General features: G+C 38.5%; 3 protein-coding genes across 3 annotated transcripts in view; 1 reads left to right on the top strand and 2 right to left on the bottom strand.

Annotated features, from left to right (window-relative positions):
- Nucleotides 1-3,852, bottom strand: part of LOC129493067 (beta-defensin 107A) — a 4,152-nt gene extending 300 nt beyond the window's left edge. The window contains exons 1-2 of the mRNA XM_055298751.2: nt 3,632-3,852; nt 1-18 (exon numbers count right to left, since the gene is read on the bottom strand). The exon at nt 1-18 is cut by the window's left edge and continues 300 nt beyond it. Of these exons, the coding sequence (XP_055154726.1) occupies nt 1-18; nt 3,632-3,701 (88 nt within the window). The 5' untranslated portion in view covers nt 3,702-3,852. The remainder of the gene's footprint in view (nt 19-3,631) is intronic.
- Nucleotides 3,853-10,031: 6,179 nt separating this feature from the next.
- LOC129457775 (beta-defensin 105A-like) lies at nt 10,032-11,894 on the bottom strand. Its single transcript, XM_055233266.2, has 3 exons — nt 11,807-11,894; nt 11,424-11,465; nt 10,032-10,156 (listed from the first exon to the last, which is right to left on the bottom strand). The coding sequence occupies exons 1-3, from the start codon at nt 11,874-11,876 to the stop codon at nt 10,032-10,034; spliced, it is 237 nt and encodes a 78-aa protein (XP_055089241.1). The 5' UTR covers nt 11,877-11,894.
- A 2,504-nt stretch (nt 11,895-14,398) lies between these two features.
- LOC129457806 (beta-defensin 106A-like) lies at nt 14,399-17,830 on the top strand. The gene is made up of 2 exons (XM_055233306.1): nt 14,399-14,447; nt 17,682-17,830. The coding sequence occupies exons 1-2, from the start codon at nt 14,399-14,401 to the stop codon at nt 17,828-17,830; spliced, it is 198 nt and encodes a 65-aa protein (XP_055089281.1).
- The last annotated feature ends 7,885 nt before the right edge of the window (nt 17,831-25,715 follow it).

Genomic DNA, 25,715 nt, shown 5'->3' with positions numbered 1-25,715 from the left:
TGTGAATTGCTGTCCTGGCTAAGTAAAGAAAGAAATTTGTCTTTAGTTATCTAGTAATTAGTAACTGTAAGATAAAATTACATTGCCCAGGCCAAATTCAGACTTCCTCATTACCATAACTCCTAGAGACACAGACTATACACCTAGAAATTAGAAAAATCAGATGTTACCTGAACAGTCATGTATGAGCTCAGACCCCTGGTACAATATATTCAATGTCCTTATTAAATAGCCAATTGGAAAAAACCGAAAAGATTTTCATATGTCAAGATCGTATCTAGCCTGTACAGAAACAGAATGTTTCTTCCAAGGAAGGTGACAAAATACTTTCTAATTCCAGTGAACAATCCTTACCAACGGATTTTGTTTTCATGTCTCCAAATAGTCTCTGATTTATAGCAAAAGTTAAAGATTGTTCTGTTACATTATAGGCAGACCAATAGTAGATCATATGGCCTGGCATATGATTTCGGAGTCTCATAGTTTTAGGTAGAAAGATAAACAACTTGAGGCTAGTCCTTCTCAATTTACTGTGCAAAGAACACCAATGGAATCTTGTATTTAGCTCTGGCAAGCAAATTTAGAGAGACATAGGCAATGTGTATTCATTCATAACAGAGATTAGGTTGAAGAGGAAAAAATATGTCAAAACAGGAATCTTTTTTAATTGGTAAGATACATTCTTAGGAAAAAATAGTGGAAGAAGTAGCAGTTATTCTCGAAAGGAGTAATGTTTAATCGTGGAAATAACAACTTTGGGGGAGAAACAGTACATATTAGCTGCCATATATCTGAAATATTATCATGTGGAATATATTTTGTTAGTGCCAAGTTAAGGCAAAGACTAATGCAAAGAAATTGCAGGGACTTAGATTTCTGCTCAAATTAAGGAGAAATTTTTGAATAATCCGAAGTTGAACTTGGGATACTGTGAACTACAGATCGCTGAAATTTATCAGGTATCTGGACAATCAGTTGATGCACACACACACACACACACACACACATATATATATATACATGTATATACGTGTATATGCATGTATATACGTATATGCATGTATAGGGTGTTCAATACCGAATCAGGGCAGAGAACAAAAAATAAGCAGAACAAATGACAAACAATGGTAAACTCTAACATAGCATAGAGTATGTGCCTGCCACTGCCCAAGCAGTTATACAGAGAGATTGTTAAACTGTCCCAAAGCAGTCATTTTTACCTTCAGACTTTTAGTCATAGAACCTCTGGGTTTAGCTGGACACATGAATACTTAGCTAATCACTTCAGCTCCTAGCTTCCTATTTCTATATGTCCACATGAACAAATTTGGAAAAATGAAAAGGAGTGGAATGATGTGAGCTGCTTCTATGTAATCTTAATCGGGTTCTATACTTTCTAACCCTGCCTGTTAGAATATCTGTGGAACCAAATAAAATGGTCAACTGTTTAGGATGGTAGGGTTGAACTTCAGCCCAAATCACAACATAACTTGGTGAAAAGGAACCCTCTACCTTCACCTAATCAACTTAGCTATTTTTGGACTTTTACATGAAAGAGAAATAAGGTTTTGTCTTCCTTCAGTCACTCTATCATTAAGATTCTTTATTAAAACAAGTTAGTTTCTAATTAATATAACAAGTTTATTCATCTTCAAAAGAATGCTATTATTATTATCATTTATAGAATGGAAAGTAAAACACAGGGTGCATACAGCTTATAAAGATTAGCACTGAGATCCAAACTCATATAGTTTGGCCTAATAATCTATGTTTATTACCTTTTATATTGATCATTAAATTCACTTCTAACTCTGAGATTCTATGTGATTATGCTGATGGTGGTGGTTCTAATTTGTGCCCAAACTATGCTTATTATTGTAATTCAAATATACCTGAGATGAGTTTTGTGGACAGGGAGCTATTAGGCATCCACATCTATAGACTGATCTGAACAAATTGGAGTACTGATTAAAGTGGATGGAGAAGACAATTTAAAATGAGTTTATCTATTCTGGAGCATTGTCTGACATCTACGAAAAGATGCCGAGGGCAGAAAATCGGGAACTGATTTTACAACTGAGACTTTCATGGAGTCACTGAAACTTCCATGGAGACATTGTTCCTTGGCTCTGTTCTTTAGTTCTAGTCTTGCCTATTTCCAAATGTGCAAAACGAATACTACTTCCCAGGAAGCCTTTCTGTATTTCCTAGGTAGAACCAAGTTTCCACATCTATGACTTCTCTTTATACTTTGCATCTTTATGGCACTTGTGAAAACTGTTTCATATTAAAGTTATTTGTCAATTTTCCTGTTTCGTTGAATACACTTACTTATACATGTTAAATGTATTGAAAGCTTATTTACCACTGCAGGCAGCCTATTTTCAAACAACACAGAAGGAATAGACTAACAACTTCAAGCAAATTAAGGTCAATGTCCATGCTTTAATTATATTTTTACCTCTTCATTTTACCTACCTTTATCATAGTGGACAGAACAATTTCTTACAAGTGGTTAGCACACATTCAATATCTATTGGTTTTCTAGGACTACTGAGGACAGCATGCGCAATAAAGAAATGTAGAAATTCAGGAGCCATGAAGGAGCAGACTGGGGGCTTCATGATGCATGGAGAATCTCTAATAGGAAAAGCTCCACAACAGAAGGAACAAAGGATAGTTGAGGAGGTACAGACATAAACATTTCTTAGGAACAGAGTCGTCATTGTAACAAGCAAAGAGAATCTCAAAGACGCAAAGACTTAAGAGAATAGTAAGCAAGATGTTCGTTTAGTGGTTTTAATGGTGTAATTTTCAACCAGTGTGTGAAAGCCAAGAAGTCTGCAATAATATATGGATAAGAGATTTGGACCAATGACTCAGACATGAAAAAAAATTAGCTGTCTAAGAATCTAGTAACATAACTTTAATTTAATTTAGTTTACAAAGGCTGTATTTCCCTAACTTAACAAATATTAGCATTTGCCTTGGAGAATTTGTTTTCATTTTAATGCAATCATTTTAGAATATGCTGAACTTGGCCAGATGCAGTGGCTCATGCCTGTAATCCCAAGGCTCTGGGAAGCCAAGGAGGGAGGATCATGAGGTCAGGAGATTGAGACCATCCTGGCTAACACGGTGAAACCCTCGCTCTACTAAAAATACAAAAAAATTAGCCGAGCATGGTGGCGGGTGCATGTAGTCCCATCTACTCGGGAGGCTGAGTCAGGAGAATGGCATGAACCCTGGAGGTGGAGCTTGCAGTGAGCCGAGATCCTGCCACTGCACTCCAGCCTGGGTGACGGAGCAAGACTCCGTCTCAAAAAAATAAAAAAATAAGAAAGAATATGCTGAAACTGCATTGCAGATTACGAAAGGAGGAAAGAGATCTAAAAGTACAAAGAAGTCTGAATTCCTTGGCAGAGCTGTCAGGGAAGTTGACGAGATATTATTATGGTTGGAGATGGTCCCAGTCAGTGTGGTCCCATTGTTTTGTGTCTGAGCTCAGGAAAAGATTTTCAGTGACTGGTTTGCCTTGGAATCTTCAACTTTGTAAAAATTGAGCTTTCTTCTCAAAAGACAGATCCTGAGCAGACTGTCATCTCTACTACCAAAAGAATTTCCCTCTTACCTTGGAAAATTTGAGCAAGAAGAATGAGAGCAGCAAAAATAAAGAAAAATATTTTCATGGCTCCAGGCATCAGTGCAGAGCTGATGAAGGAAGTGCAGTAGCTGGAATCAAGCTCTTTTATCAAGGGACATTGATTAAAATATGTTCTACTGCCCTGAAGGGGCTGGAAGTCATCCTTGGTTTGTAATGTTCATTGGGAACGTACTATTTTCCATGCTCCAATGATTAATGTGTGGGCTGATGGATCAGATTTTAACTAAATCACATTTATGGGAGAGAAATGCAGAGAACCCTGCCTTTCTGCCTGGAATATGCTATTCTGTGTCTCTGCTTAGACTTCTTTCATTTTTCCTTCAAGTCTTATCTCAAGTATTACCATGTCTATAAGATATATAGCCACCATCCTTTTCCTAGTACATGATTTTACATAAAATCTATTCTTAAAATAATAATTAAAACAAACAAAAAAAAACTTCTAATTTTAAGTTCAGGAGTACATGTGCAGGTTTTTTTTTTTTTTTTGACAGGGTCTCGCTGTATTGCATGGAGTGCTGTTGCTTAAGGAGAAAAGGGTTAATCCATCAAAAATACATAAAAACCATTAACATGTTTTTATATTATTTGATTTAGTTAAAGGGAGAAATAGACACTCCTATATTCATAGTAGAAAATTTTTACACCACTCTCTCAGCAACTGATAGAACACAGGGAAAATTTAGCAAAGTCATGCATGATCTGAACAATACCTCCATTCCATTGACTACATTGATATTTGTAGAACATATCATAAGACAACTGCAAAATACACATTTTTTCAAGTACATTTGATACATTCATAAACCATATGCTAGGCCATAAAACAAATATTGATGTGTTTAAAAACATTTAAATTCTTCAGAGTATATTTCTCACCACAAAGGGATTAAATTGGAAATCTATAAAATAAGCTATTTAGGATATTTCCAAATATGTGGAAATAAAGCAACATAATTCTAGATTGTGTTTGTATCTAAGAATAAATAATGAGAATAATTGGAAAGCATTTCTATATATCAAATTTTGTGGAACACAACAAAACAATAACTTCAAAAGAAATTTGTATCCAAATACTTATTGTAGAAAAGAAGAAATGCTTAAATCTATGACTTAAAATTATGCTCTGCGAACCTTAGAAAAGGGAACAATGTAAGCCCAAGTATGCAGAATAAATGAAAAAGAAGTTATCACTACAGATCCAAGAAACAATAAACTAATATAAAAATTTTGTCAACATGTATATGCCAAAACATTTCACAACTTACATAAAATAGAAAAATTCTCTCAAAAATTTAACTTACCAAAATTGACAGAAGAATTAGCAGAAAATATAAGTATTTCTGTATCTCTTAAAGAAAGTAAATGTCTTGTTAAATGAAGAATGGCTTCTGCTTAAGATGTAAAAATACATAAAGAAAATCATCCCACATGAAACAAATACACAGCAAAACACATGGCGAATTGCAAATATTCAGTTTCTTGAACTCATCGGAAAGCTAAGGTCACAAGTCAGCCACCTAACTACACATATAAGAAAAGATAGGAACCTCCAAAAATAAAGACCATGAGTGCTTGCTTACCTGAAGCAGATTACCCTCAGAATACGATTTAAAAGATTTCAGGTAAAGTCTGTAAAGAATTGCTAAGAGCAAGCATAAACTAGAGAAACAATATAAACATCCGGGGTCACAGACAAAAGAGAAATTCACACCAACTTCTAATGTCTTCTCCGTAGACTCAGCAGGTGCTCACAAAAAGGATTAGAATATTTCACAGTGTAAGTTGGGTGAGGGGAACAGGAGCCACTGTGAGAGAGAACAAAAGCTTGCAAGAATCTTTCTCTTATATGGAAAAGAAAGTCTTAATTTTTTAATTAAGGAAGAACAACAGTTGTTTGAACAGCACTGGTGAATAAACAATCTAAAAAGATGCAAAACAAAATATTAAAGCTAGGAGAACTAGGAGAAGGAAGCACATTAAAAAACAAAAACGAAAAACATCCTCTACCTTTGTCAACAGAGAAGACATACATGCCTCCTGCCTGTAGAAAGATGACAGAATAACTGCAGCAAACTTCTCATCGAAAAATATGCAAGCCAGGCCAGGTGAGGTGGTTCATGCCTGTAATCCCAGCACTTGAGGAGGCCAAGGTGGGCAGATCACTTGAGCCAGGAGTTTAGTTTGAGACTAGCCTGGGCAAAATAATGAGACCCCTATCTCTACAAAACATAAAAAATTAACTGGACATGGTGGCAGGCACCTGTGGTCCCAGCCACTCAGGAGGCTGAGGTGGGAGGATCACTTGAGCCCTGGAGGCAGAGGATGGGGTGAGCCGAGATCATACCACTGCACTGCAGCCTGAGCTTCAGAGTGAGACCCTGTCTGAAAAAAAAAATCAAGGCAGAATAAAATGGAGTAACATGTTTACAATGTTCCAGTGTAGCCATTTGGCCCTGGGTTTTACTATGTGGGATTTTTGTTAGTGTTATTATTATCAATTCATGGGCTTTATTTGTTATAGGTCCATTTTAGACTTCCTATTTCTTCTTGGATTAGGTTTGATATGTATGCATTTCTAGGCATTTATTCATCTAGGTTATCAAAATTGTTGCCATACAATTGTTTATAGTATTCCTTTATAATATTAAAAAAATTGTAAGATCATTTGTAAAACTTCTCTTTCACTCATGATTTTAGTAATACGAGTATTCTCTTTTTTTCTTAGTCAGTCTAGTTAGAGGCTTGTCAATTTTGTTGATCATTTCAAAAAATAAAGTTTTGCTGTGTTGATTTATTCTATTGTTTTCTTAGTCTCTATTTCATTTATTTCCACTCTATTGTTTTCTTCCTTCTGCTTGCTTTGGGTTAATTGGCTCTTCTTTAATTTTCTTGAGATGGAAGATAATTTATTGATTTTAAATCTATCTTCTTTGTAAATACAGGCATTTACAACCATAAATTTTCCTTTAAGCATTGTTTTAGCTGCATCTCACAGTTTTGGTAAGTTGCTGTTGTGTTGCGTATTTTAAAGTGTTTTGGGGGTTCTTTTTAAAGTATTTTCTATGTTACCTTATGTTTTCTGCTTTGATCTATCATTTATTCACACTTGTGTTGTTTAATTTCCACATAGTTATGACTTTCCCAAATTTCTTTCTATTATCCCATTTTGTTCAGATAACACAATTTGTATGATTCCTATCCTTTTAAATGTATTGAGGGAGCTTGTTTTTAAATCTAACATACAGTCTATTCTAAAGAATATTTCATGCTAACAGAAGAAGAATGTGTATTTTGCTGTAATTGGTGCAGTGTTCCACAGATGACTTCGAGGTCTAATTGTTTTACGGTGCTGTTCAAATCTTGTATTTCCTTGCTAATCTTTTTCTATTATTAAAAGTGGTATATTAAAGTCTCCTGCTATTACTATTGAATTCTCCATTTCTCCTTTCAATTCTGTCAATTTTCCCTTCATGTATTTTGGCACTCTGTTGTTAGGTGCATGTGTTTATACTTGTTCTATTATCCTAATAGATTAACTCGCTAACATTATAAAATGCCCTTCTTAATCTTTAGTACCAATTTTGTCTTAAAGTTTGTTTTGTGCACTATTGGTATAGCCACTACAGCTCTCTTTTGGTTATTGTTTATATGGCAAACCTGTTTCCATCCTCTTACTTTCAGTCTCTTTGTTTCCATGAATCTAAAGTGTAAAGGAAAAGTGTTCCTGGACCAAACTGAGGGTCGGGCTGCTATTCCTCACAGCCCAATAACGAGATGCAAATAAACTGGGGAGGAAAAGAGTTTTTATTTCTGCAACCAGTTATAGGGAGAAGGCCTGGAAATTATCACCAGACCAACTTAAAATTACAAAGATTTCCAGAGCTTATATACCTTCTAAGCTATATGTCTATGTGCAAGTGTGCTTTCATCCAAAGACATAAGTTATTAACTTCCTTTAATCTATAACTAAGGTCTGAGTCCCGAAGACCTTCCTCTGGAGCCTCAGTAAATGTACTTAATCTAAATGGGTCCAGGTGCAGGGGTTATTACCCTTATCTTTTCTCCTGCTAAATCACTGATGTTTGGGGAGTTCCTTCAGACCTCCTATGAACATATTTAATCCTAAATGGGTCCTGTTAAGAACTCCTCCATTATTTTGTCATGCTTTAAGGTCCAGGAAAGGCCTAAGCAAAACTCTTGGTGGGCTTGTTACATTCAGCCTTTATATCAGGGCACTGGCTTTTTAAGCTTTTGATTTTTAACTTAACCACCCAATGAGTACTAAAACAGTTGTTATGGAGGCTTGCACTAGTGAGACTTGGCCTGCATGAAAGGGAATAATTTGTGACTAGGCGAGCACCTGTGGGAGGTGTCCTCTGCAGCTGCCATCTGGATGCTACATGAGGTCATTAGTGAGGTAATTCCAGGGCACAGCTACTGGTCTACCACTTTGTATGACTCTGAGACACTCACGTGAATCTTTTATTAAAAGAAACTTCAACTAGGTTCCAGAGCATTTTTAAAGGATAAAGCAATGCAGTATTTGGAATGAGTAAGTAGTATTCCAGTTTCATGGTGTTCTGTAAGCTAGCAGCTGCATTTGCGCTGTGGAGACCTGGGGAGGAGGAGCATCTGCCAGCAGATAATTACTGTAAACTGGACTCTTAAGACCAAATACCCCACTTCCCACTTCCCTGGGGTAATTCCTGTATAAATGAAGGAAGCACTGTAGGCTTCTTGAAGGCTGTGTTTCAAATCTCTTTTGGAAACCAGTGGATCATATGTAAATAGAGTGAATCTAAAAATTGAACCAATCAAGTATTAAAAGGGTTCCCCCAATGGATAGTTCTATAGAAAGAATTTAATATGTACAAATAAAGTGTTGGAAAAGATGGCAATGCAAAGCGGGAACAATGAGGCAACCCTACTGATAGTCACAGCTGAAATCTCCCACTGCCCTAAGGTTTGAGAAAAAACAGAAGGATTTGTGTGAGCCTGGGAGCAGCACTGGCTGGCAGAAACTAACCTTGCAGTGGGACTGCTAAGTGAGAGCAGAAGACAGAAAAGCAGGGGCTTTGCTGAGCAGGAAGAGCCACTGCTGGAGAAGAGAGGGAGTCAGGGAGAAATACACATTGTCCTTCCTTCTTCAATCTCCCATTCTCCTAGGAGAAACATTGACCAAAACCAGCCAGAAGTCAGGAAGCCTAGAAAATGTAGTTTGCATTTAATAGTTCCCATTTTACTCAGCAAAGCAGAAAAAAACAAGGAACAGATTTGAGCACAAAGAGACAAACAATAGGCCCAAAAGTTAAAGAAAACATTGTTTAATTTTATACGTTAAAACTAAGTAACCAAGTTCAAGTCACTGGTCATAGGACTGGTTTAATTTTGACCTTTATTTTGTGAGGCTGGGTTTTATTTCACAAGGCGAAAGTTACACAGTCAACAATTTATGCACATTCTGTGTTGAACATTTTAAGTTAATTTCTAATCATTTTCTTTCACAGGTAAGTACACCATAAGTACTAGAATCAATGAATGACAATATTTAGGCAAACCAAGAAATAATGTGAATACAAAAATAATGTATTATATTTGTTAGAATTATTACTCCATTAACATAGTTAGTACATACAGACGGATACACAAAACATGACAGCAATATGCACACCAGTTACTGGATCCTAGCTATGGCTCTGAAGAACTAACAGCCTCTTGAGCCTCAATATTTTCAAATGTAAATAGGAGTAATAAAACCTATCTCATAAGGTAATCATGAGTCATATGAGAGAAGTATGGAAAATATTTCATAAATTATGAGGTACTCTACAAATACATAGTAGTGGTATCTGATTCAGCAGATACTAGGTACACACTCATGTCTTGACTTTTTTTAAAGGTCATCTCACCCAGCATGGTGACTCATGCCTATAATCCCAGCACTTTTGGAGGCCGAGGCGAGTGGATCACCTGAGGTCAGTAGATCGAGACCAGCCTTGCCAACATGGTGAAACTTCGTCTCTAGTAAAAATACAAAAATTAGCCAGGCATGGCAGTGTGCACCTGTAGTCCCGGCTACTTGGGAGGCTGAAGCAGGATAATCGCTTGAACCCAGGAGATGGAGGTTGCAGTGAGCCAAGATCGAGCCACTGCACTCCAGCCTAGGCAACAGAGTGAGACTCCATCTCAAAAAAGAAAAGTCATCTCTAAAAAATAAGCAATAAAACAAAACAAAGAAAGAAAGAAATGAGAATGATTCTGAGACTCACTCACTGTATGATTTGGATAAGCCACATAACTTCTCTTGAACTTCTTTGAATATCCAGGTTTGCTTCTAAGGCCAGAAGTGTGCTGGTCCGGTTTGTCAGATACTCTGTCTGCAGCAGAGAAAGTTCAGCCTGCAATTTCCACCGGGCTTCTCATTCTCCAAGCACTCCTTCCTGCATTTTCCCTGACTGATCTTGCACGACTCAAAGACGGCAAACTCACCTGGCCAAGAAAGAGCTGCTGAGGGAGCTTTCCAGGAAATGTCTAGAAATGGGGAACATGTCAAAGACCACCAAAGAATAAGGGAGAGTTTGTATGTATAATTACAAAAAATATTTTCAAGAACCAGCCCAGATTTTTCAAAAATAGTTTCTGCTTTTTGCTGTAGGGAGTTGAGGAGAGTTAATTTTTAAGCAACAGATCATCACAATTCCTACTCTCCAAGTGTTTATAATCTTGCAGGGATCAAGAGTAAACCACAGACGGACAAAGAGACATACATATTACAGAACTATAAAAATACATACCTGATGTGACTGTGAAGTTTGCTAGACAAAAAATGGGAGGGGTATATTGTGGTTTTGGAAAGATCCTTGAAGATGAAGTTAAGAAATTTAGGCTCAACTCTAGTTCGCGCCTAGTAACGGGCAGGTTAAGGTCCACATTCTCATTTGTCCAGTGGCCATTCTAGAAGCACCTGACTACATTTTTAAATCAGTTTAGGGATCAGATGGACTATTATATGCAAATATTTTCATTATAATAATACCTACCAGATAGGACTGTTTTGAGGATTACACGACAAAGTCCATGTAAAGTTTTTAACAGGATGCCTGGTACAGAGCAAACACTCCAGGACTAGTAGCAACCTTAATATTTCTCACTTTGAAATTCTGTCTAAAACCTTTTCAACTTTGTCTACAATATTTCTTTTAGTTTTGTTTACAATGTGCTTTCTTTCTGTATAAGATGACTTCAAAGAAGAAGAAAAGATCTGGGGGCTATTTGCTATGAATAGCTTTTCTGCAATGGTGCTGAGTTTTCATTGAGGCAACCTCACTCTTTAATTTGAGCTTCCTTCAACTAACCTCATGAATTTGTGACATATATTGTTACCGGACTTAGCAGCAGAGCTTGCAAGAGATGGGCAGGCATTTTCACAGAGCAGTGCTAATTGACTGGTACAACAATAAATCTAAGAACTTGGTTTAATGAGCACCAAGAGCTAGTGGGAAAAGCCACTGAGTCCAAATCTCTATGACCAAATTACAGTCCAGTCACAAAGATATTTTTCTGTGAAATCCAAAATATCCAAATATTATACTTGGAACAAGAGAAAGAGAAGAAGATAAGTTAGTGAACTCGTTTTTCAGAAAATTCTATTTCCGCCACTATCTCTGTCCCCTCTTTGCCTCCAGACATCAGAGAGAGCTAACGGAGCCAGAGTTCCTAAGAGAGAAAATAATTATATACAAGAGATTTAACTTACCCGAGGGAAATGGTTGGGAAAAATCAAGTCCTGCCTGGCACCCTAAACTGAAAACAAAATACATTTTGAAAATTAAAATCAACACAGGAATTAACACTGTATAAAACATTCCCAACTCCACGTGTGACATAGCAGAACAGGAGACAGTAGATCAGACAGTTGCAATGTTTATTCTATTTCTCAAGGCCAGCATTCCAGGTAACCAGCAAAAACAAATTACAAAAAAAAATACACTATATGCTGTTTGCTCTTAGAAAATATCAGTGTAGGTCTAAGAAATTCCCATGACAGGTGCCATGAGAGCTTGACCATTAAGGTCAAATAGAGAAGAATCATCAGGCTTTATAATCTGCCCAATCAAAATCCCATCCATTTTTATTTACCTGATGGCAGTTGAACCAAAATGAAGAACACAGCAAATAGAAAATAAAATGTCTTCCTGATCAGGGCCATCTTCAGGGAAGACTCTTCAGAATACAGATTGGGATTTCCTTGAGAACACCCAAATGAGAGGCTCATTTTTATTTAAAAGTAATGAGGAGATGCTCTCGATCAGTGAAGTGAATCAATAAAACACAATTATATGCTCCATTTCCCAGGATCAAGGGATGATATCATGGATAATAACCCTTGGCATCCAGAAAGCCTTTTATTTTGGGGAGTCTAACTGGTGTAGTGGAAAGAACACCAGGCTAGAGGTTGAAAGAGCAGGTGCCATGCGAGTTTCCACCATATTAATGCAGGGGCCAGAAGCTAGTGACCCCTTTCATCTCTTCCAGCTTCTGTTTTCTGGAAGCAAATAAGAACCCACTTGCAAATTCTGCCTGCCTCTCAAGGTTTTTTAAGAATCTAGTATGATTATAATGCAAAAGTGTTTTGAACAGGTAGAATGCTTGGAAGGAGGCCTGGTACCATGTAAGAACTCAATAAATGTGGACTCTCACTTTTCTAGCTTTCATTTTTATTGTCTACAAGTATCACAGGGAGAAAAGGAAGGGTAGCAATCATTTTGTCAAGTTAGCTCTGAGTCCCCTTTCCTGTAAGGTATGACTTCACACACCAAAGCCATAATTACTGCATATTTTAAATTCATGAAGGACATGAGTACTGGCCCAGATGGGTGGTTTATGTCTATTATCATAGCTTTTTGGGAGCCTAAGGCAGGTGGATTGCTTGAGCCCAGGTGTTCCGAGACCAGCCTGAACAACACAGTGAGATCTTGTCTCCACACAAAACATTTTTAAAAAATTCACTGGGCATGGTGGCATGTACCTGTAGTCACAGCCACTTGGGAGGCTGATATGGGGGGAGTGCCTGAGCCAGCAGTTTAAGGCTGCAGTGAGCCATGAGCATGCCACTGCACTCCAGCCTGGGCAACAGAGCGAGATCCTGTCTCAAAAAAACAAAAAAACAAAGAAAAACAAAACACACACACACACACATAAAAACATGGAATGAAAAGCAAGATTTATGTCACTATCTTCCCTTCAGATAAGTCCTGCTGATTCCTACCCTGTTGCCTATATTTATGCAATATTCTCTTCTTCATTTCTGTAATGTAAAGTAGAATAATTTTAAAATACAGACTACAAAGTGTATGACTTACAAAGTATATGACCTTGGATAGGTTGCTTAATTTGATGAACCTCAGTTTCCTAACCCTTAAAATGAAGATACAATTACGGTACTTAGTCACAGATACTTGAGAGACTTGACTGAGACAAGGTATATAAAGTGCTTAGCAGAGCTTCTGGCTACTATCACTAGTACTACATGCACATTTCTCTCTATTCAGCCTTGAGCTCAAGTATTCTGTAAACCTTTCTCAAGTACATTAATTCACCATGAACTTTTTCTGACCTATGCAGGAAGGCACTCATTTTTATGTTGCTGCTGTGACTTGCAAACAATTCAGATTCAGAATCCAAGCTAATGCCTGTATACATAGGAGATAGGGCCGAGTCTCCAGGCTTTCAACTTTCAGGCATTTTGTATAGCCTGCATCAGGACCAGCCACCTGGACAAATGCCCAGTGAAGTCACAGCTCCCTGCCTCAACTTGGGGTTTAATGCTCTGTAGTCACTGTGTTGAAAGTCTTAATAACTTTACCTTTGAATATATGCATTGTAAATAAGACTGTTGAGACAGTGGAGCATGCTCTGGGACTTTGGAAGCATGGCTTATGTGCACTCCAGACCACCTTCCCCTTTTCACCTTCCTGGCAGTATTCTTAGCCACTCGTCCCTCACTTTTGGCACTCTGGGCCCCACCTGGCCTCCCCCTTATGATCCCCTTCCAGCAACCATCCACCTCACAGTGACCTGGGTGTGAATATGCAGAGGACTGGAGTTGAATGGCTAAGCCCTGAGTGTCTAGGGCAAGGCATTGTTGTTGCCAGCCCCTTGCTGTGTCAACAGTGCCATGATACAGGTGGGCAGCATGACAGGACCAAGCACCAAAAGCGTGCAGCATACAGCAAGGTTCACATTTTTTAACAAATACATGCTTACGTCAAGCCCTTTGCCAAGTTTACAAAGCTCAAAAAGACTGAATCTGGAATTCAGATTCCACCTCACTACGGTTCATCAGCTCTTAACAATACATTGAGATATTGTATAATTACTCTCATTTTACATATGAGTAAACCAAAGCTGTTCAGGAGCACAGCCAGGATTAGAAACCAAACTGCTAGACTCCAGATTTTTTTATTTTTTCCGTGTCTGCCCTACTCTTTCCTCCCTTCATCCCCACTTTCCTTCTTGAAAACTTTCCAGAGTCAGAAAAATGATGAGCTGTAGACTGAGTGACACCCACTGAGGTTGGCTGGGCTCTGCGCAGCAGAGCATGGAAATCCTCTCATTTCTGCTAAGCCTCACTGATCGAGATGTTACTTGATCTGGAGAAATGTATAAATGTGGGTGTTTGCTTCTTTCTCCTCATGGACGCGGTGCTGATCTCTCAAGACACTCCCAGTCATGAGGACTTTCCTCTTTCTCTTTGCTGTGCTCTTCTTTCTGACCCCAGGTAAAATGGGCATCTTTAGAGGGAAGGTGATCAGAGGTGCTGTCCCAGAGAGAGGGTCCCCTTCAGTGAATGCCTGAGTGTGATCAACCCATCTACTACAAGAGGTGATATCCCCCAACGCCTCTTCTGTAATTCCTTTACATTTTACATTGTTATCTAGGAGGGGCTGTCACAGGTTTGAAAGAATAAAAGAAGGCCAGGAAAGATGCCTTTTGGCATTCAGTCTCATGCTCACTAACAAAAACAAAAATTGAGAAAAAATTAAAAACAAGGATAGCAGTCTATGAACCTTTTAAAATGTAGTTATGGTAGAGATTGAGACAGGTAAAGAGGAGAGACGGGTAAGGATCTGAGCTTAGAGACACCTATGCATTCATGCCAGTCATGGCAACAGGTAAAGCAGCATAGCTTGGACTGCCATTCCTTGATCACATATCATCAAGCCACATAATGTGATGAGAGCTTCACATAAAATGCATCTAGTCTTCCAGTGCCAGTGCCTTTAAGGAAAACTCTGTCTTACCTCTAATTTAATGGCAGTTAGAGAAAATCTTTTTGGGTTTGCTGGTCCATTTTACAAATTTTGTTACAGATGCAGAAATTGTGCCTCAGATGGGCTAAATGTTTCTCAGAGTCATATAGATAACCAAAACAAAGCCAGGGTAGGAGCCCAACTGTCTTGCCACAGTAAGAGGCATTAAAGACGCCCTTCCCATATCAAAACTCTCTTCACTTTCTCCTGCTCCTGGGAATCTCCAATGCCTCCAATTGTATCCTCTCCAAAATTAAGGCATGAGACCAGGCTCATGTGAGCCTCCAGAGAGCTGAAGAAAGGGATTCTCAAAGCCCACAGTAAGTCCCAATTTGTGCCAGATGCCACTGATATACGATACAAGGTATAATGCTCAATTTTTCACATCAGCTGCTCATAGCTCTGGTCTGTTTTGTGACAAGCCTGTGAGAGTAGATTCTGTGTCAGGACACGAGGATCTAGGACCCACAGTGACCTATGCCATATTCAGGCCACTGGTTTTGATATGCACATTCGAAACTGGCCAGAGGTATCTTTTTCAGATCACTCATTATATAATTAGTCAAAAAAAGATGTTATATATTATAAAATTATCTGTTAGATAATACTATAAAATTATCTGTTAGATAATACTGTAATTATAAAATTATAATTAGTTACTATAATTATTATATAATTATAGATACTTATCTATAATTACATAACACTTGTTATATAATTATTAGATAATCTAATAATTATCTATTAGATATACTAGAGTATAATGCTATACTATAATAGTATTTAGAGAAAATCTTTTTGGTTTAGTATAGTATTATAGTATAGCATAATATATACTATAATTATTTACTAGTATTACAGTATGGTATTATACTAGTATTATATACTATATAGTATTGTACTAGTATATATTATATATATATATATATATTTTTTTTTGAAATAGAATCTCGCTCTGTTCCTTGGGCTGGAGTGCAGCGGCACAATCTCAGCTCACTGCAACTTCTGCCTCCTGGGTTCACGTGATTTTCCTGCCTCAGCCTCCTGAGTAGCTGGGATTACAGGCATCTGCCACCATGCCTGGCTAATTTTTTGTATTTTTAGTAGAGACGGGGTTTCACCATGTTGGTCATGCTGGTCTCCAACTCCTAACCTCCTGATCCACCCTCCTCAGCCTCCCAAAGTGCTGGGATTACAGGTGTGAGCCACTGCACCTGGCCAGATATAGTGTTATTTACTAGTATATAGTGTAGTATGTATACTATTATAATACTCTAGTATATAGTATAGTATATATAGTACTATAATACACTAGTGTATAGTATAGTATATAATACTAGTATAATACTATAGTATATACTATATTATTACTAGTGTATTATACTAGTATATACACTAGTATATAGTATAGTGTATATACTAGTATAATACACTAGTATATAGTATAGTATACTAGTATAATACACTAGTATATAGTATAGTATACTAGTATAATACACTAGTATATAGTATATATACTACTATAATACACTAGAATATAGTATAGCATATATACTAGTATAATACTATAGTATACACTACTATTCTAGAATATACTATAATACTAGTATTTTTATAGTATATACTAAGCTATACTATAATACTATATTAAACCAAAAAGATTTTATCTCAATACCACACTATAGTCTATAGTATAGTATTATATTAGTATCTGCCTTGCAGTAGGGCAGAGAGAACATAGACCCCTGCCATTGACAGCCAGCGTTCATCAAGCTTTGAAATAGTGGAGTATTTTCACTTATGAACTGATGTGCTGATCCTGGATAAGGATTAGTGCATATGCTGGCACTAATCCATCTGGCTGTAAGTTTTACATAGATGTGAATAAGTCACCTTTAAATGTTGACATTAAATGTGTATACATTATAGTTTAGACATTAAATGCAATCTCTGTACATCTGATGCCTTCATTATGTATACACAAATAGGGCAACTCTAAAATGTTGATCCTGATAAGACATACTGTCTGTCCTTAACTTGAAGCAGGCTGCTCTTGGGACTGCTACTGATAAAGCCCTAAGGTGGGAACTGGAATTCTATGCAAATTGAACTGAGAAAATCTTAGAAAAACATTCCCAACATGCTGCACCCTCCTTCTCTAAAGCACAAGCTTTCCACAGTCGATGTTTTGGTGGAATATGGAGGAGAAATCAGGCTGAGCCTTCCAAGCAAGTTTCTATCTACCACAGTAAACTCATTTTCTTTACATATCTTTATCCCTTCCTTCACTCTGGTGTGGAGCTATCTCCTCAGTCTCAGCTCTTGCTCTACTCTCACGAAGTAGCAGCCTCTGAGAGTGCACCAGGAAAATTAGCAACCTCTGGGGGTGTTTATGGAACAAGTTGATAATTATCCCCAATAGATTTCAATCAAAGAACCGTAGCTTACATTTCCCAAAGCTCCTACACAGCTTGGTCTCAAATGCTGGAAGACAAATGTATTCTTTCTGGTATTTCACCCTGTGTGACTACAAGACTGAAATATCAGATAAAAATCAGGTCCCCTACCATCTCATCTAGCGGTAGGATATGGCACTATGACAGCTTGTGAAAAAATCTTCACCAACTAGTCATACAACTGTATCTGGTAAACATATATGCCTGAAAAGGGAATTAATCCAAATGGCTCCTTCCCTCGTGTAGCCAAGAATGCATTTTTTGATGAGAAATGTGACAAACTTAAAGGGACATGCAAAAACAATTGTCGGAAAAATGAAGAACTTATTGCTCTCTGCCAGAAGTCTCTGAAATGCTGTCAGACCATCCAGCCATGTAGGAACATTATAGATTAATGCAGAAGATTTGGGTTTCCAGAGAAGCATACATAACCTGTCTTGCCTCTGCTGTAGGCAGACACTTTAATAAAAATAAATGACTGTCTTTGCTCAGTTTGTCAAGTGTTTCCTTTAGAAAGGAGAACAGCACTGCCTGACCTTAATGCTCCCTCCATCCTGGTTTATTTTTCTATCATTCTGGAGTAAATAAACTGTCCCAAAGCCATGTGATATTTTTCTTAAAAGAGGACTAGAAGAGACTAGAAATCGACAAATCTCTAGCTTCTACTCAGTCAGTTGGTGCTTACTAACCTATTGAGATGAAAGAAGTAAACAAAAGAAAAGAAAGAAAAGAGAGAGGGAAGTAGAAAGAAGATGAATAGGTAGAGAAATGAGCACACTTTTTTTTAATACAAAACAAAATTTTATTCTTTTTTTCTTTTTCTTTTTATTATACTTTAAGTTCTAGGGTACATGTGCACAAGTGCATGTTTGTTACATATGTATACTTGTGCCATGTTGGTGTGCTGAACCCATTAACTCATCATTTACATTAGGTATATCTCCTAATGCTATCCCTCCCCCGTCCCCCTACCCCACAACAGGCCCCGGTGTGTGATGTTCCCCTTCCTGTGTCCAAGTGTTCTCATTGTTCAATTCCTACCTATGAGTGAGAACATGCGGTGTTTGGTTTTTTTGTCCTTGAAACTGGAAACCATCATTCTCAGCAAACTATCGCAAGAGTACACTTTTAAAAAATTTTTACCATCATGCCATATGCCCACATAAATGAGCATACATTTACATGAATAGCTACATGAACGACAAATTGATGGATAGGCAGTCCATTTATCAAGGACTTTTATGTGTCACACACACACACACCTGTCTAAATCAATCATCATGACTCCATGTCTTTCATTGGGGCTAGTTAAATATTTCCTATAGACTTGTTCTCTACATATAAGTCTGAGATAAAATTTGCTGGCAGGCAAGGGGGTCATAAATACCTCTATGACTCTCAGTAACTCCAGTGATTTAGACCCTCTTCCCCAAATCACTGCCTACGATTTTCCTAGAAACTAGCTGACAATTTACCTTCTGATTCTAAGCCTCAAAATTACTGTTATGGTGGGAATATGTTCTTCCAAAATTAATGCTGAAGCCTAATCCCCACGCTGGTGATTAACAGGTGAGGCCTTTGAGGAGGTGATTAAGCCTCAAGGGCCCTACCCTCATGAATGGAATTAACACCCTTATAAAAGAGGTTGAAAGAAGCTGCCTTGCTCCTTCCACCATGGGAGGACACAGCGTTTGTCTCTTCTGCCATGTGAAGGCTGAGCAACAAGGTGATATCTTGAAAGCACAAACTGGGTCCTCAGGATATAATAAATCTTCTGAGGTCTTCCAGCCCCTAAAACTGTAAGTAATAAATTTCTGTTGCTTATAACTCACCCAGCATAAGATATTTTATTATAGCAGCATGAATGGACTGAGACAATTACTTAGTTTAAGTAAGAATTTCCTGTCATGTTTCCAGTGCTTAAGAGTTAGTTTTGGTTTCCTGCTGGCTCAGAAATCTTGCCTTACCTCCACTTTAATTTTTCGAAGTCGATAGATTTAATTCTACTAGAATCAATAACCCTTTCATGAAAAGGATGTTTTAGTTACACTTTCTAATTTGAGATAATTGTAGATTCCTATATAGTTCCAAAAATAATAATAATAATGCAGAGAGATACCCAGATCTTTTACTCTATTTTCCTGAAAAGTAACATCTTTGTAAAACCATAGTGCAATATCACAACCAGGTTATTGACACTGATGCATAACATTTCCATTATCAGGAGGACTTTTCATGTTATGCTTTCAGAGCCACTCCCTCTTCCCTCACACCTCCACCTCCGTCTTAACCCCTGTATAAGTGATTTATTCTCCATTTCTACAGTTTTGTCCTTTTAGGAAGGCCATATAAATGGAATGTATAAATCCTTATTAGACTGGCTTTTTTCAGTCAGCATAACTTTCTGGGGATTCATCCAGGTTGTTGCATGTATCAGTAGCTCTTTCCTTCTTATTGTTGGGCAGTATTCCAGGATATGGATGAACCACAGTTTGTTTAATCACTCCCTCATCGTAGGCCATCTCTCTCTCTCTCTCTCTCTCTCTCTCTCTCTCTCCCCCTCCCTCCCTCTTTTCCCCCACTTCATTGCCTCCTCTTCTCCTCTCTACCTCTCCTTCTCTTTCTCTTTTGCATAGGGATATCTAATTGTTCAAGCACCATTTGTTGAGAAGACTATTCTTCCTCCATTACATTACTTTTCCTTCATTGATAGAGAGGAGTTGCTTTGGTCTTTTCTGAGCTATCCATTCTGTTCTGTTGCTTGTTTGGTCTATTTATTTATTGCTTCACCACTCCCACACTGCCTTCATCATTGCAGTTTTTTAGTGAGTCTTGATATAAGGTAATGTAAGTTCACTGTATTAACCCATTTTCACACTACTATAAAGAAATATCTGAGATGGGGTAATTTAAGAAGAAAAAGAGGTTTAATGGACTTACAGTTCCACACAGTTGGGGAGGTCTCACGATCATGGCAGAAGGCAAAGGAGGAGCAAGGTATGTCTTACGTGGTGACAGGTAAGACAGCGTGTGCAGGGGAACTGACCTTTATAAAACCATCAGATCTTGTGAGACTTACTCATCATCATGAGAACAGCACAGAAAAAAAAAAAAACCCCTCATGATTCATTTACTTCCCACCAGGTCCCTCCCATGACTCGTGGGGAATATGGGAGCAAGAATTCAAGATGAGATTTGGATGGGGGCACAAACCATATCATCCACCAACCTTGTTCTTTCCAGTATTGTATTAAAGATCCTAGGTCTTTTGAATCAGTTTGGAAATATCAACAACATATCTTGCTTAAAGTTTGATTGGGATTATATTTAATCTATAGATCAAGTTGTAAATAATTGATATCTTAATGTTAAATTCTCTATTATATGAACACAGAATATTTCTCTTGTTAAAATAACTAAATGAGAGGTCATTAGACTGCAGGAGCTTCAGTGCACTCGGTTTCTACATAAGCAAACTAAAACCCAACTCAGTTTGAATGGTAAAAGATAACTTTAACCAATCAGAAACCACCAACTAACTTCTAACAAGGGACTGGGATGATTCAAATAAGGCTCTACTCCACTTTAACCAATTAAATGTTTAATTTGCCTTTCTTCCATTTTCACCCTATAAAAGCCTTTTCCTCATGCCTCTTTGCCTGTGCCCCAAAATACTTGTGATTTGGAGCCTGCCTGATTCTTAAGTTGATATCTGCTCAAAAGAAAACTTTAAGATTTTTGTGTGCCTAAGTTTATTTTTTAGTAGTTCTATTGTCAGCAGAGGGACCCGAAGAAGCCCTGATGATGGTTCCTGGGACAATGAGTAACCAGATGTAGTTACCAGCTGAGCCCATTGTATTCACCAATTTCTCTCTGTGTCTGGATCCAACAGAAACTGGACTGGGTCCAACAGAAGGTCTTAAGAAGGTAGGGTTTGGGGAAGACAAAGATCATCAGTTAATCCTTATCCAAGTAGTCTGGACCTCTCCATCTGGGACTCTAGCTACGTTTGTGTATAAAAATTATGGACCCAGAATCTGTGTTTTTCTAAATAAGTGTGTAAACTTTACCAATGACAACTTAGAATTACAGTGGTCACAGTGAAGACATTTTAACCTAAACAGTTATTCATCTATAAGCTACATTGAAAGAGAAGTGATCTTAAATGCCTCAGAAAAAAATGAGATATGTTTTTAATTGGCAAGCAGAGGCTTCTAAAAGACTAAACAAATCAAAACTTGCCTTTCTTAAAGACTCTTTACAAAAGGCAAATTAAAAGCTTCAGCACTTAATCAGTGATGATAAAAAATTGTACATTGACACACTCAACTCTGAATGCTCCTTCTTTTCTCCTCTCTCTCTTCTTCCTCTGCCTAATTACACTGATTCCACCAATCTCCTCACTCAGCTGCCTTTCTACTCTGAAGATGAGAAGCAAGTTAGGAAAATGCCTTCTAAAGTTAGTTCCTCTGATCAACTGTGTCTGCCTTCTTTAATTACCTTTATGTCTTGGTCAAAATCCAAACTGACAGAAATAGTGAAAGACTTCCCTAACCCAAAGGAAAACCCCCAGGAATTTGCTGAGGAATTTAGAATCCTCGTTTAAACATATAATCCATGACTTCCTGATCTTTGTCACTTTATCCACATGATACTGGGACCTGGTCAACCTGCAAATGGAGACGATGGCTGAATGGGACTAACCTGAGGATGATATTAAGGATCTTATGTCTCAAACAGCTGCAAGGGATGAACAAAAAAGAGGCAGGGGAAAAGAAAGCATTCTATAATCTTATAAGTAAATCTCATCTTTACCTGAGCCTGTGTCCCTGCACTGTGACTGTCACAAGAACTTTTTTTTTTTAAGTCTCTGTCACCAGGCTGGAGTACAGTGGCATGATCTCGGCTCACTGCAACCTCCTCCTTCCAGGTTCAGTGATTCTGCCTCAGCCTCCCAAGCAGCTGGAACTACAGGCATGTACCACCACACCTGGCTAATTTTTGTATTTTTTAAGTAGAGATGGAGTTTCACCATATTGGGCAGGCTGGTCTTGAACTTCTGACCTTGTGATCCACCCACCTTGGCCTCCCAGAGTGCTGGGGTTACAAGCATGAACCACCGTGCCCGGCTCACAAGAAATTCTTCGCTACCCCCATCCCTCAAGTGAGACAGGAAGGTCAGATGGGTCTGGAATAGGGAAACATCTTCCCCTACAGGTGGGATATGGCTCTAGTAAAATCGTTTTTCCTGCAGAGGAGGAGGCTTTTGTTATGGGAAATTCTCTGGATATGTTTCACAATATCACTCTTCCCTTCTCCTTTCAGAGCAATGAGGGCTTCCATTCTGGCCCTTCAGTGGCCATGATAACCTTGGAGATTTCCTGGATTTAAAACCCAGGAGAGCAGGGGTTGAGAAGGCAGAGCCTTTGACCATGGTCTCTAGCAGTTTTTCACTCTCCTAAATGTCCACGTTCGGCCTCCAGCAAGTTGTCAAAATCACTGCAAGTGTTCCTGCTAGTTTATGGTTTTAGAGCTTCCATTCCAGGTTAGCTCATCTCAGCTGTGACTCCAGATTTCTGGGCGATGGATTTGCCTGGAGCCCTCAGTTCCCTAATGGGTCCAAGAATAGTCATTGATTTTTCCATTTATTTGGCTTTTTTTTTCTTTTTTTAAGGATTAAAGTAGTGACTTTCAGTCTTTTTACTTGTAGCGACCGAAACCAGAATTCTGAAATACTTTATAAGGACTCAGCCAATAAAGCTTTTATTATTTTTTTCTCCTAAGAAGATATAGGATTTCTTTTGAAGTTTGGTTATTCAGTCCCTGTATATGAATTCCTTTTTTTTTTTTGAAGAGCTGCTGAATATTTATTATCATCAGAATTTTTCAATTTTCTTCAGAATCCTGGTCAGATAGATGACCTTGAATATTGGCTGATTTTTTTCCCTTGAAGCTCGTCATCAAAAATTACTAAAGCCTGACATGTGGCAGGCTAGGAGGGTCCCGTGGATCCTGCACGTTTGTGCTTGCTGTGTGTCTGCTGTGAGGAGAGTATCCGACGGCCTCTCCCTGCTGCACATTTGTAACCTGCGGCAGGATTCCCATGGCTACCACTCTCGCCCTGGCTTCTTCCAGTCAGTGAGTGAGCACAATGTGGACTAGAGCTGGGCCATGTCGGCTGCCGTAAGACAGTCTTTGCACTGAGGTTCCCCACTGGCAATGCTGAAATTTTCTGCACTGCAGTCTGAGGCTCCCCCAACTCCAAACCTTTTCACAGGTGTTCATTGACATCATGTTCTGAAGACTTTCCCTACTCAATCTTGCTCCCTCTCCCCTTCATCTTTCTGTTTTGAATTTTTATTTTATTTTTTTTCAGAGACAGGGTTTTGCTCTACTGCCTACACTGGAGTGCAGTAGTGCCATCATAGCTTGCTGCAACCTCGAACTTCTGGCCTCAAGAGACCCTCCTACCTCAGCCTCCCAAGTAGCTTGGACTATAGAGACACACCCCCATCCCAGGCTAATTTTCTTTTTGTGGAGAGATGGAGTCTCTCTATGCTGTCCATGATGGACTCAAACCCCTGAGCTCAAATGATCCTCCTCCCTCCCTCAGCCACCCAAAGTGCTGGGATTTACAGGTGTGAGCCACTGCACCTGGCCCCCCTTTATCTTTCACAGGCATTTCCCAATAAATTTATTTTCTTTCTAATTCCTGTTGATAAATGCTTCAGGGAGCACCCAAACTGGCATAGTTTGTGATTTCTGATGTTCTATGCTATTCTGTTACCGTGTAAGGAGACCTGGGTTTCCATCACATTCCCCCCTAAGTGAGAACTCTGGGGAAGACATACTGACTGCTAGATTTTGCTTAGGATGTGCAAGCAATGTATGTCTGTCAGGCTTTGCCTAATCTGTGCTCTAGAATAAGGGGAGCTTATCTGAGAATGTCAACTTCCAAGATTAGATATTTTTACTTTCTCTAAAATACTTCATTTTAGAGAAATGAAGTTCTTTTTTCTTAAAATAAAATTATCTGGTGTTTTCCCTAAGGGCAAATGCCAGGAGCACATGCTCTATTTGTTTTGCCTGGGGTGGGGTTGGGGTTAAATCCAGTGAGCATATACCCTGGGTTGAGGGCAGGGCATATGCTCTCTGGAAGGTTATGTTTTATTTGAAGCCATTGTTAGAAATACAGCATTCCCTCGTCATTTAGCATTAGGTATATCTCCAGAAATCAACATGGCACATGGATGCATATGTAACAAACCTGCACATTGTGCACATGTACCCTAAAACCTAAAGTATAATAAAAAAATAAAATAAAAATAAATGCACATACAGGTTAAAAAAAAAGATATCTATTTAAATGTATCTGTATCTATATAAACGTATGTCTAAACATAGCTTTAGCTATATAAATCAATTAGAAAACACTACCATCTTTTCAATACCTTGTCTTCCCAGCAAGAACATTTCTGCTGTTGTAAATATGCAGAAGTGAACATTCTTATATACAAATTTTTGTATGTATCTCTGATTATAAAAAACTAAAATGAAAAAAAAAAAAGAAATACAGCATTCCCATGAATAGTCTCCTTTTAACCTCTCTTCTCACTCTTGTCCTCCTTTTCACCCAAGCCTTAAGTGAGCCTGATGCTCTGTGGTTACAATCCCACCCTTGGACAATGCCCACCATCAAGTATTCCTTGTTGTCACTTGTCATCCTCATCCTACACTCTTTCTATCACAGAAATGTGCTGGGACCTCTCACGCATTTATGACCTCCCCACGCTCCGTGCCATTCTTCTCCTTAACATCATATGTTTGTTTCAATGTTTACTTCAGAGAGGTCTTGGGGGCGATGGACTTCAATTCCATTACCCACATCACCATTTTCAACAAGAATCTCCTGACTGAAACTTACTAAAATGGAAGAGAAAGTCCTCTCAGCAGAATCAAGGAATGTCAAGGCTGGAAGGTATCTTAGAGATCATTTAATCCAATTCTTGCTTCAGAAACGATTCAGGGAAGCAAGGGAAGTGACTTGGACTTTACCTATGCTAATACTCTCTCCCCACCCTCAACACTGCCTGGCTGGCATTTCTGCAGCCCCAACACCTCCCCCACACTGTGCCTGGGTGAGTGTTCACCAAGGAACGCTGCCTTTTGATAAGCCTCAGTAATCAGGAGCAGCCTCTGCCCATAAATACACCTGCCCTGCTCCTGCCTGGGGTGATTCCCTCCGACTTGCGTCTGCTTCTCGCCAGCAGCCCCAGCATT

This window comes from Symphalangus syndactylus, chromosome 11, assembly GCF_028878055.3.
Source record: "Symphalangus syndactylus isolate Jambi chromosome 11, NHGRI_mSymSyn1-v2.1_pri, whole genome shotgun sequence".
Classification (NCBI taxonomy): Eukaryota; Metazoa; Chordata; class Mammalia; order Primates; family Hylobatidae; genus Symphalangus; species Symphalangus syndactylus.
This window is presented reverse-complemented; position numbering and strand designations above follow the sequence as displayed.